General features: G+C 53.6%; 1 protein-coding gene across 3 annotated transcripts in view; it reads right to left on the bottom strand.

The window, feature by feature from the left end:
• The window catches only part of CNGB1 (cyclic nucleotide gated channel subunit beta 1), a 30,863-nt gene that overhangs the window by 6,401 nt on the left and 12,440 nt on the right, over window positions 1-12,022 (bottom strand). For all 3 annotated transcript variants that reach the window (XM_077185058.1, XM_077185057.1, XM_077185056.1), the window contains exons 15-28: window positions 11,851-11,980; window positions 11,475-11,517; window positions 8,826-8,958; window positions 6,093-6,188; window positions 5,470-5,627; window positions 5,131-5,310; window positions 4,295-4,503; window positions 3,357-3,407; window positions 3,158-3,244; window positions 2,765-2,829; window positions 2,265-2,387; window positions 1,081-1,222; window positions 716-875; window positions 22-119 (exon numbers count right to left, since the gene is read on the bottom strand). In XM_077185058.1, coding sequence (XP_077041173.1) covers window positions 22-119; window positions 716-875; window positions 1,081-1,222; window positions 2,265-2,387; window positions 2,765-2,829; window positions 3,158-3,244; window positions 3,357-3,407; window positions 4,295-4,503; window positions 5,131-5,310; window positions 5,470-5,627; window positions 6,093-6,188; window positions 8,826-8,958; window positions 11,475-11,517; window positions 11,851-11,980 — 1,675 coding nt within the window. The remainder of the gene's footprint in view (window positions 1-21; window positions 120-715; window positions 876-1,080; window positions 1,223-2,264; window positions 2,388-2,764; window positions 2,830-3,157; window positions 3,245-3,356; window positions 3,408-4,294; window positions 4,504-5,130; window positions 5,311-5,469; window positions 5,628-6,092; window positions 6,189-8,825; window positions 8,959-11,474; window positions 11,518-11,850; window positions 11,981-12,022) is intronic.

The following is a 12,022-nucleotide window of genomic DNA, read 5'->3' on the forward strand; positions in this document are numbered from 1 at the left end:
GGGCTGTGCTGCAGAGGGTACCTGGAAAAGGGCCACTTTGCTCACGATGTTGTAGTTCACGTCGATGGCGATGTCCAACCTCATCTTGTCTGGCAGCTGCACCAGCAGCTCTGACTCATCTGTGAGACAGAGCAGAAAAGTGGCTGCTTCCAGCACTGGATTTGGGAATGTGTCCTTCGTGGGGCAGTGGGGAAGCAGCCCACATTGTGGTGGCAGAGGGCAGGAGCCTCTGCCCACCCAGCAACTTGCAGGTCTAAATCTGAAGTGTGATGGAAAATCACCCTTGCATTATCCCTGCCCTGATGGCTCTCAGAAACAGACCACCAAGCCCAAATCAGCATTTTCCTTATCGAGGAGGGTGGGCACAGAGGTTCTGGTCCTGCCTGATGACTCACTGTAGGGTGAGCTGGAGGCTTTGCTGCTGGACACACTCTGGCCACTGATGGACAGTCACTGTCCTCTCTCCAGGGCACCTGGGACACTGGACTCAATGTGCTGTGGGTGATGCCAGGTCACCAAAGTGCTGCTGTGGCCTAGTGGCAGTCTGTAAGCTCCATAGGTGGGCAAACCAGCCCCTACACTGAAGATTACAATAAGCCACCCTCCACCCCCAAACTGTAGTGCTGTTTGACAGTAACATTTCAGCTCTGCAGAATAACCACACAAGATAAAACATGAGATTCAAGCATTCAGCCCTGCAGTGGCTGGATCTCACCTAGCATGCCTTGGGAGTGCCATGTGTACTCGTACCACGTCTTCACCCTGTTCTGCACTGCCCTGGGGATCCTGTAGAAGTTCATGTATTTAATGGTGCTGTCCATGCAGCTCCGATAGTACGTTTGTCCTGCAGTAGCGGCACCAACCACATCTCTCATCTGAAAGGAAGAGGTGGAGGAGAACTTTAAGCTGCTGTCACTTATCCATCAGCAGGTTAAGGACGTAAGCTGAGCCCTACCAGCATCTGCCAAACCCTTTTTGTCCTCCCATGGGGAAAACAAACCCAGAGAGGCAAACCTGTGGATCAAACCCACCAAAACCACCCCCACCTGAGGCTGTAAATCCCCCCTGACTCCAACTCACCTGCCCTATCATGACAGAGAAAGCAAAGACCCCTGTGAAGTAATTCAGCAGCTGGAAGACGATCTCAAACAGGGTCTTGGGGTCTGGCAGGCCCCCAATGGTGATGAGGGTTTTCACTGCCCAGTAGTAACAGCGGATGTAGCTGGGAGGAGAGGAGGAGAAGAGGAGGAAAGGAGAAGAGGAGGCAGCTCTGAAGGCATTTCTGTTTCACCCCTCAGCACTGAGCTCACAGACTCTGGCCATGGCAAGCCAGAGCCTGCTGAGAGTAATTATGGATGACAAAAGGAAAAACTGAAGGGCTTCAGACTCCCCACCACACCAGCAGGTGCTTCTGGAGATGCTACAGGAGCAGGGGAACCTATGGTCCCTCCAGGAACCTCCACCTGGGAGGCTCAGCTCTGGATACTCTGGGTTTCTGCTCCTCTGCCATAAAGCAGCAACATATTTTCAGCCAAATTTACACTTTTAGAAATGATCAGGGGGAAAAACATGTTTGTGAACAAATTGTTGGAATAGCATTTAAGGGAAGCCAAGTGAATTCCTGGTTCCCTGGTCTTGGGCATTCCCTTGGGTGTTTTGTTTCCACCTGAAGATGGACACAGATTTGTACATCATACAAAATAACTCTCTAGCAGCACCCACAGGTGTGGGCATTCAGCTTGTGAGCCAAGGACTCTGCCTGTGGCACCAATCACTGACTGCACAGAGGACATTTAACACAGGTATTGCCATGGTGAGGGGAAGGGCTGGCCACTGTCCCCATCTCACACTCTGAGAGAGACCCACAGGTCTGGGGGGCCTGGCACAGGGCACAGGGACACACAGGGACCCTCCTCCATCCCAGCCTGGCAACAGTCAGCACAGACAGGAGCAGGATTCATGCTTTGAATGTCTCCTGGTTGGCCAGGGAGCATTACTTTGCTTCCCAGCACCAGGATCCCAGCCCCTTCAACCTGCAGCTGCTTTCCACCTCTGCCCAGCTGCAGCCTCATCTTGCAGCACTGTGTATTACTGCACATCCCATCCCTGCTGTCCTTGCCATTCTCCCTGGCTCCACATCATCTCCTGGCACTCCCAACCCTTTGCTTCAGGGGTTTTCATGAATCCAGCTGCATCCCAACACCTCCCTATTGCTCCAGCTCCAGCAGGCTGTGCTCTGTGAGACCCCCAGCCCTGGCCTGTACCTGTTTCCTTCCCCATCATAGACCCAGGTGGTGGAGCCCAGTCCTTCATAGGCTGATGCCCAGTAGTAGAGGCAGGAGTTCACATGCAGGCTGTACAGCAAGTAGGCAGTGGTGCGAATCACTCTGCAGAAAAACCCAGGAGAGAGCAGGAAGGGACATGAGGCCTGCCAGGCCTTGAAGCGGTGACCATACAGGTGACAGAGCATCCCAACCCTGCTGCTGCCTCCTGCAGCTCCAGAAGTGCCAGGAAAAGCAGTTTATCTGCTGATGGCTCTCCTTCACTGCCAGCACCCCTGTCCCTGTGGGCTGGAGAGGGGTGATCCTACCCATGCAGGCTTTGGCAGTCTCATGTCCCACCACATCAGCCAAAGTCCATGTCAGCCAGCCCAGGCACAGCAGGTAAAGAAATCAAGGGCCAGAACAGTGCAGAATGAAGGGAACATTCCTCCCCAGTGGCAAAGAGCAGTTCCACGCTCCCTCCTTCCCCCCAGGACCCTCACCTGTAGATGTACGCCTTGGTCAGGATGGCCTCCAGGCGGTTGTTGAACTCGAAGAAGGCCATGTACTGGGAGGAGAAGGAGAGCTGCAGGTTCCAGGTTCCCCTGGGAGAATCCCCTCCCCATAAAACCCCCCTCATTTCCCTGCTGCAGCCCCTCTGCAGCATGGACTGCCACAGGCAGATTTGTCTCCATCCTTCAGTGCCCTTCTAGTCAAACGTGAGTGGTTTAGGATTGAAATTAAGTGTGTGACCTGCAAAGCCTTTGGGACAAAACTCCCCTCCATTTTGTAATCCTCCTGTCATCATGGATGGGTCTGAGCAGGCAGAGCTCACCCAGGCAGCAGAGGACCCCTCTGTGCCCTGTGCTGCTCTGGCTCTGTGAGCCCAGGCTCACCTTCAGACAGCGGGGGAAGCGCAGCAGGGGGTTCACACCCACTTTGAAGTAGAGTAAATCCAGGGGCAGCAGGCACAGCACATCCATCTGAAATCCACACAGGGAGACACCTCTGTGGGGAGCTGCAGGAGCCCTGAGGTGGGGCTGAACCCACAGGGCAGGGGAAAGATTCAGGTGAATAAGGACAATGCTGACAAACCTTGAAGCGCTGTGATCGCAGGTAGTTCTCTTTCATGGCCTTTTTGTCAGTCTGGGGGGAACAGGAAGGGGAGAGAGAGAAGAATATTGATTATTGCTTAGAGAAAGGAAAGCTAGGGCCAGTGTGGTCATGCCTGGCTTTCCTCCTCTGCACCACAACAGGGAAGATGCTCCCTTTGTGCCTGGAAAGGGGAGAAGAGCAAGCAGAGAAGCCCTGGCTGTATGCCATCTTCCCATCCTACCCTGGGACATCCTGTGTTGATTTTGCATCCCAGGAAAAGCACATCACAGTGCCAGCACCACAAAATCAGCATTTGCAGGGGAAACTGCCTGTCTGAGCATCTGCATGGGCATGGGAAGGCTGCACCCTCAAGGTGTGGTTTTTCAGTTTGTTTAATTGAATATGGAAATGAAATCCAGGGCTTCTCCTATCTCAAGGGAGTGATCTGTGTGTTCAGATTGCAATTGCTAACACATCCTGCCTGGTGTGCTCCTGAAAATTAACCCCAGAGTTTGTTACACCCATGCCCAAGGTTGGCACCACACAGCTGTGCCAGGGCCAGTCAGTGAGCCCCTCACCATGGGCAGAGCCACCCCTTGGAGCAGCACCCTGCAGGCATCCCTGCCCAGCAACAGGAATGCCACACAGTGCTGGATAGGATGGAACTGATTTCATAGGGGAAAACAGTGTGTTGGGCAGATAAAAAGACTGCTGGCTTATCCAGTCAGTGTCAGGAGAGATGCTCGTGGTGTCTGGGACTGGACAGAGCCCTGACGGCCATGGCCACGGTGAGAGGGCTCAGTTCAGGGTCCAGCAGCACCTGATGGCCATGGCCACGGTGAGAGGGCTCAGTTCAGGGTCCAGCAGCACCCTCAGGGTGATGGGGTGGGGGTGCCCCAGCTGATGCCCAGTGCTGGATGCAGTGCCCTGCCACTCACAATGATGTCTCCCCCCTTCACGAACTGCAGCCGGGTCTGGAAGATGAGGATGTCCAGCAGGTAAATGAGGTCACAGAGGTAATCCACCAGCAGCCAGTAGTGGATGTTGGCTGGGGTCTGGTAGGGGAAGGCCCAGCGGACGGGGATCAGCCAGCAGTTCCAGTTCCAGGCCATGACCACGAAGAACAGCCACAGCACGTACATCAGATCTGCACACAGGGAACAGCACCACCATCAGCTGGAAACACATCCCACCTCTCGGATGGGAGCTTCCATCCCCTGACCTGCCCTCAGCACAAAGGAAAACCTGCAGGAAGTCTCTTGGTGACAGTGTTTGATCTCTAGCAGAGTGAACACCCCTGGTAACAGAACACACCACGTTTTAGCAGAAAGCTTCTTCTAACTTTGCTCATTCAGCTATATTTGCTTTTGCTCTGCTCTCACAACTGCAACTTCCCTGTTTTTGTTTTTACCCTCCAGCCATGCTGAGCTAGTGGCTGGCTGCCTGAGCCCAGAGGCTTCCAAAGGACTGAGGAATATGAAAGACTAAGGAAAGAACTGGGCTTCTGTGGGGTGGCCACACAGAATCTTTTGTGATTTTAATTTTTTGGGAGGGTATCCACACCACAGGGAAAGCAGAATGCCCAGTCCTGCTGCTGACACCCACAGCTGGAAGTATTTAGGAAAGCCTTTGCCTTGCAGAGGAATTTAAAAATCTGAGCTTTAGTGAAAAAAACTAAGTTTCTTCTTGCTTAGTTTTTCTCCCCCCACCCCATCACCCTCTCTCCCCAGTCCCACCAGCGTGCCCCCAGCCCAGGCTGTGCTCCATCACTCACTGGTCAGGGGGTCAATGCTGCTGGGGAACTGGTAACTTTTCAGGTGCTCCAGCCAGGGCCGGCGCTTGAACGTGCAGCACAGCATCTCGCAGTAGTGGTCATCCCCCAAAGGTTTGTCCCCTTCCAGCTCCCCTCCTGGGGCAGGCACTGCTGCTGCTGCAGGTGCTGGCTTGGTGGGAGCTGGGAGAGGCCACACAGTTATTTCAAAGGGAAGAAAAAATCTTCTTATGCCAGTTTTTCTTAAGGTCTTTGAACTGTTAATAAAACAGCTGCCTCCCAGAAAACACGGCGTGTATGGGGACCCACCAGGGAAACATTCCCAGCCCCACCTGGACTCACATGCCACGGGGCTCTCATCATCTGAGGTGACATCAGAGTCAATCAGCTTCTCCTTCACCTTCTCAGTCCTCTCTTTGAAGAGCCTCACCAGCTCCTGGAGCCGGGTGTTGATGATGGCACTGCTCAGGCTCGAGGCCGAGCCGATGCGCTCGGGCAGGCTGGGGGACACCAGAGGGCATTGCATGGAGGAAGGAAAGACCAGGACAGGTTATTGGGGTCATAGAAACCTGGAATGGTTTGGGTTAGAAGGGAAAGGAAAGGCCAGGGCAGGTTCACAGGGTCATAGAAACCTGGAATGGTTTGGGTTAGAAGGGACCTTAAAGCTCATCTCGTTCCAGCCTCTCTGCCATGGGCAGGGACATCTTCCACTAGACCAGGCTGCTCCCAGCCCCATCCAACCTGGCCTTGAACCATGACCCAGTCATCACCCATTCTCTAACCTGCAGCATCTGAATTAGGATTTACCTGTGTTTGTTGGGCATTGTGTACTGAGAAGAACACAGACTGGCATGGCTCCCTCTCCCTTTGGTATCCCAAAGGATATTTGGGGTGTTTGCTATTTCCACCCAAGCCCCAGGATGTGAACCCCTGGCTGATCTGGAGCCCCTGGGCCCATTTCTCACCTTTCCCTCTGCTCCTGGTCCCAGCCCAGCCCTTGGCTGGGGGATTGGCTCACCAGCCCCTTGTCCAGAGCATCCTCTGGGAGCAGTTGCTTCCTCCTGCAGACACAAACACAGAGACCAAGGGTTGGCTTGGCTCCTCTCCCTCCTCCTCCTCCTCCTCCTCCCTGTTTTCCATTCCCCCTTCTCCTACTGGGGTCAGTTTCCCCTAATTTTTGCCATTGCCTGGGGTAGTTGGGAGTGAGCCCCCTGCTCCTTTCCTGCTGAGGCCCTGCTTCTCCCTGAGCACCAGGGAGCCCTTGGCTCCATGGACATGCAGCCACCTGGCCCATTTTCCAACTCAGTTTGGGTAGCTGGCAACAGGCACAGAGGGCAGGCATCATCCTATGCTTGCCCCCAGTGCCACAGCTCCACATCACTGCACTTCAAGGGGCAAGGAAAATGCAATGCCAGAGCACCCAGAGCTTGTGCCCTACCACAGCCGGGGCTCCCTTTGGCACAGATGGGTTTCTCAGGTGAATTCCTTACATGTGGGCACAAAAGCTGTCAGAAGGGAAGCTGAATATGAAGATAGCACTCCCAGCAAAAATCTAGACTGGTTTGCAAACCTGCAGGCAAGCCCAGAACTTCAGCTGTGATGAGGAAATTGTCTCCAGCCACCACAAGTGCAGATCCCACTGGCCATGGCACAGAATGTCTCAGTGCTGTGTGTGGAGCAGAAGGCAGGGTGCTGAGGGAGGTCATCCTGCCAGCACAAATCTCCCAAAGAAATGGGAGTCAAATGGGATTCAAATGCTGTGAACCCACCACCTTCAGCCTCTCTGGCTCCCAGGTGTGTCCTGCTGGGAGGTGGAGCAGGTGAACAAGACTGATGAACCTTCATTTCCCAAGAAAAGGGCCTTGCCAGAGCCATGTAGGAAATCACTCCAGGCTGTGGCCAGTGGAAGGGATTTAGAGATGCTGGGTCACTGCTCAGTGCAGTTATGTCTTCTTCCTCTGGAAACACCAGCAGGACATGAGCATTTCCCTTCTGGCTCACAAGAATTACTTTTTATTTCTTTATGTAGGAGAACAGGAGTTCCTTGCTTTTAAAAACACCCAGTGTTGTTTTGAGACACTCCCTGGAGACCCAGCAGAAGGGTTTATATGCTCACATGTGTAACTGCAAATATGTTTAATGCTGGCAATATTTTCACTGCAGGTATTTTACATGAAGCCTTGGGCTCTGCTGTCCCAGTATAAATAGCTGTTCAAATGGATTGTGGACATTTTTGTCATTTTTTTTAGCTGTTCAATGGGATTGTGGACATTTTTGCCATTTTTTAAGCTGTTCAACAAACCAGATTGTGGACATTTTTGCTTTTTTTTTTTAATTTGCTCCTCCAGGAGCAAAAACTAAAAGATCCAAACTATTAAGTGAGAATGACTACAGCACCTGGATTACAGCACAGAAAAGAATCCTACTTTAGCTTTCATTTTGAATCCTCTGCAAGGGTGAGCCTCAAAAAAACCTAGAAAAAAATCCACAGCTTCCTCCAGCCTAAATTTTAAAGCTCAGTTTTAATCCTCCCTCTCTCCAAGCATAGAATCACTGAATGATGTGGCTTGGAAGGGACACCTTCCAACTAGACCAGGTAGCTCCAAGCCCCATCCAACCTGGCCTGAAGCACTTTGCAGGATGGAGTTTCCACCACTCCTCTGAAAGCTCAAACCCAGGGGGGACATGCTGCAAACCCTTGCAGCAAAAATACAAGAAGAAGATGGATTATTTTTAAGATGCAAGCTCATATCGAGCACATAGACCCTCTGTGCTCTAAATTTGGGAAGAGAGACAAATGGGATTTGCCCATGGCCTGGGAATCCAGCCCATCTCCAGGAGGACACACAGACAGGGCTGTCCCTGACCACAGAAGCTTTAAACAAAATGTAATTTAAAAATGTAAACAAGAGGCAAGGCTTTGGCCATCTCCTCTGCCGTGCACTGGGGTGACACCCACTGCACACACAGCACTCTCCAAATCTGCTGGGAATGAGCATGTCCACATGGAAAAATGTGGATAATAAATGTTCCTGTGCTGGCAGCCTCAGGGGGAGCTGGGACCACCAGGCAGAGTCATACCTGGGGATGCTGGACCTGGGGGATGCTGTGCCTGGGGAGAGCCATACCTGGGGGATGCTGAGCCCTGCAGAGCCGTACCTGGGGGATGCTGTGCCCTACAGAGCCGTACGTGGGGGATGCAGCCCCTGCAGAGCCATACCTGGGGATGCTGTACCTGGGGGATGCTGTGCCCTGCAGAGCCGTACCTGGGGGATGCTGTACCTGGGGGATGCTGTACCTGGGGGATGCTGTACCTGGGGGATGCAGCCCCTGCAGAGCCGTACCTGGGGGATGCTGTACCTGGGGGATGCTGAGCCCTGCAGAGCCGTACCTGGGGATGCTGTACCTGGGGGATGCTGTGCCCTGCAGGGCTGTACCTGTGGGATGCTGTGCCCTGCAGAGCCGTACCTGGGGGATGCTGTACCTGGGGGATGCAGCCCCTGCAGAGCCGTACCTGGGGATGCTGTGCCTGGGGGATGCAGCCCCAGCAGAGCCGTACCTGGGGGATGCTGTACCTGGGGGATGCTGTGCCCTGCAGAGCCGTACCTGGGGGATGCTCTACCTGGGGGATGCTGAGCCTTGCAGAGCCGTACCTGGGGATGCTGTGCCTGGGGGATGCAGCCCCGGCAGAGCCGTACCTGGGGGATGCAGCGCCGGGCACGGCCAGCAGGTTGGGAGCGCCGGCAGCAGGCAGCTCTCCATAGGTGCCGTGGATCTCCACAGCACGCTCTGGGCTGTCCACATCCTTGATCTCCACGGTGGGGGGATGACCTGCTCCGTGGGGAAGGACAATAATGGCAGGTGAGGGGGCACAGGGCCCCCCTGCAGCCAGGATGGCTCCCCAGAGCCCAGAGCTGCCCCCAGGCCCTGCAGAGTGTGGGAAGGACTCTCCTTATCCCTCCCTTCCCTTCTTGCCTGGCTCTCCTTTCTCCTAAGCATTTGGAGCACTTTATCTTTTTTTTTTGCCCGGTTTTTAACAGTCTAAGAACTGCCATCTGCTGCCCTTCTGCTTGCCCAGCTTGCAGTGATTGCAGCTACTCCATCTGAGTGTTGGGCTCCTGTGGTTTGGAAAACCATGGAAATTAGGATTCCCAGCTGCAGGTGCCATGCAGGAACCCAGGATTTCGAGGAGCAAACCTGCCTCCCAGGGTGTAGAGATTCTCCTGGTTCTTCTGAATGTAAACACATGGATTGTGACAGCCCTGAACCACACAGTGTTTGCTTTTCATGCAGAATAAGGCACTATTTCAATAAGCATTTATGGTTTCTTTCTTCTGCAGAGGTAATAACTGCTTCCTGCCTCAGGCAAGGTCAGAAGCAGGAAGGTTGGATGTTCATAGTGGGTAAAGAAAGATGCCAGTTGTCCAAAGGAGAAAGGCACTGGGGCTACCTTGGCCAGACCCCACAGTCACTTGGCTGTGAAGTGTGATGTCTCTCTTACCTATTCAACAAAATAAAATTAATTCCTGCAGGATTTCTTTCTTTTCACACATCTGAGAGACCCCATGCACCTCCTCCTACCTCACACTGATGTGAAGCCTGGGGATCAGAGTGTGGCTGGATTAAATGCCTGAGAAAAAGCGTGTTTGGGTAGCAAAGTTAAAATCCTGTTGCATGTCAGGAAAAGCAGCAGAATTCAGCTTGCTGGTGAAAAACAAAGCAAAGCAAAGCTGCAGAAAAGGCAGAAAGCCATGAGCAGCAAACCTCCACCTTCCTCTCCCATTAGCATGAGCAGGCTGCACAAATGCTGGAGAGAAAACTGTGTGTGGTGATATTGCACCCTCTGCCTGCAGCTCCTTCAGGAGAGCTTTTCTGAGCAGCTCTAAACACACAGCATCTGCAGACACTCTCTAGGCTTGGCTAAAAAGGCACATAGTGATGAGGCAGAAGCAGACAAACACGTGGGTTTTGTTCCCCAGCCTCTGTGCTGCAACATGAAGCGTGCTTTTATTTTTTTTTTTTTAATTCTTCCCCCCCTCCCAGAAAGCAACAAAAAAAGCAACTACTCCAGGACCCCCCCCTGCACCCCTCTAGCTACACAAGGCATCAAAGCCAACATCTCTAATACCTAGTGGGGAGTGCTCCTCAGTGCAAAAATTGGGGTTGACAACTCCAGCCTTTGGCTTGCTGGTGGCAAGGACAGGGGTGGCAGCGGGGACTCGGCAGCTGGGGACACTGGGGACATTGGGGACATTGGGCAGCTGCTCTAGAGCCCCGTGGCCAGCAGGGGAGGGGGCTCTGCCAGCCCAGGGCTTGTCATGCACCAGCTGGAAGAGCTCGACGTCCTGGGCCCGCCTGGCCATGCTGCTAGCGGCTGCTGGGAGCTTCAAGCAAGGGACAAGGCATCTGCAGCTGCAACAGAACAGAGTGGTGTGAGAAGGGAGGGATGTGGCACGGCAGGGATGTGGGGCTGACCCGGGTTTGGGGCTGCTGCTGCTGCTCACAGGGACTGGTGGCAGTGCTGGGCATCCCAGCATGTGTTTTTCATGGAGTCATAGAAGGTGAAGGGGTGGAAGGGACATTAAAGGTTGTGTCCCATGGGCAGGGACATCTGCTACTCCAGGCTGGTCAAGGTCTTATCCAGCCTGGCCTTGAGCTTGGGGCATCCACAACTTCCCTGGACAACATGTTTCTGTATCTCACCACCCTCACTGGGAAGAATTTCTTCCTAATACTTTAACTTACATTCCCCCTCTTTCACTTTGTACCCGTTACTCCATGACCTATCACTACAGTTCCTGACAAATCAGCATTTTCCAGCATCATTGTCCCTCTGCAAGGGCTGCATGCAGAGAATCTCAGGGGTGAGGGCAAGCCATTCCCTCTGCAACTTCCTGATGCCAGTGGAGCTCTGCCAGGATGTGCCTCTGCTCAGTCAGGCTGCAATGGGAACTCACCACCTAATTTTCATTACCAACTGTTGCTTCCTAAAATGTTATATTAAAATGTGTTTTATGCCACTGGTTATTTCCCAAAGGGAGAAAAGTGGTAGAAAAGATACCTTTTATCCCTGTACATCCTCCAACTGAAGGAGAAACCCTTATTTCACATCAGGGATTGCTGAATCAACAGGACTAAGCATTGTACATTCAGAGCTAGCTCCAGACAATGCCAATATTGCCACTGTGCTGTGCCCACAGGATGTTGTGCCCTGTGAACAGCCCTGACTGGCCCTGCAGGCTGCAGAGAAGTCAGCTCCCTGCTCCCTGCCAGCAGGAGAGGAGAAGCTGGGTTCTCCCCCCATCCCTGCCTCACTCCATCCCAGTCTGGCACCATACACCTTGTACCTTCAGCATCAGTTTCAGCAGCTTCAGCTGTCTCCTCTTCCACCTTCAAAATGAAAAAGAAAGCCATTTTAAGGAGAAAAAGCCCATTCTGTCAGTGCAAGAGCAGCCTTTGCAGCTTGACTGGCTGCCCCATGTCCCTCCTGCTCAGACTCTCAGCCTGTTCAGTGCCCACTCTGGAGGGTGAGAGGAGCCTTCCCTCCACCCACAGCCACTTCTGCTGGCCCAGCTTCAGGGATGGGGCCACCCTGGTGGGCAGCATGGCCTGTGCCCAGCCCAGCCTGCTCCTGCCAGGGCACTGCATCCCTCAGAGAAGCTCTGAGCCCCCGGGCAGAGCAGGAGCCCAGTGCAGGCGGCCAAGCAGGGAGCGGTGCTGTACCTGCACGAGGGCACCTTGCAGATTACTTATCTCAACTTCCTCCAGCTGCTCAGCCCTGAGGGCCTCCTGGGCAAGGCAGGCTTCATCCACACCCTCATCAGCAGGGGGACAAGGAGGCTGCAGCAGGGGTCTGGAATGGAGAGAAAAAATACTGCATGGGAGACCAGGTGAG

Source organism: Agelaius phoeniceus, chromosome 12 (genome assembly GCF_051311805.1).
Source record: "Agelaius phoeniceus isolate bAgePho1 chromosome 12, bAgePho1.hap1, whole genome shotgun sequence".
In the NCBI taxonomy this organism is placed as follows: domain Eukaryota; kingdom Metazoa; phylum Chordata; class Aves; order Passeriformes; family Icteridae; genus Agelaius; species Agelaius phoeniceus.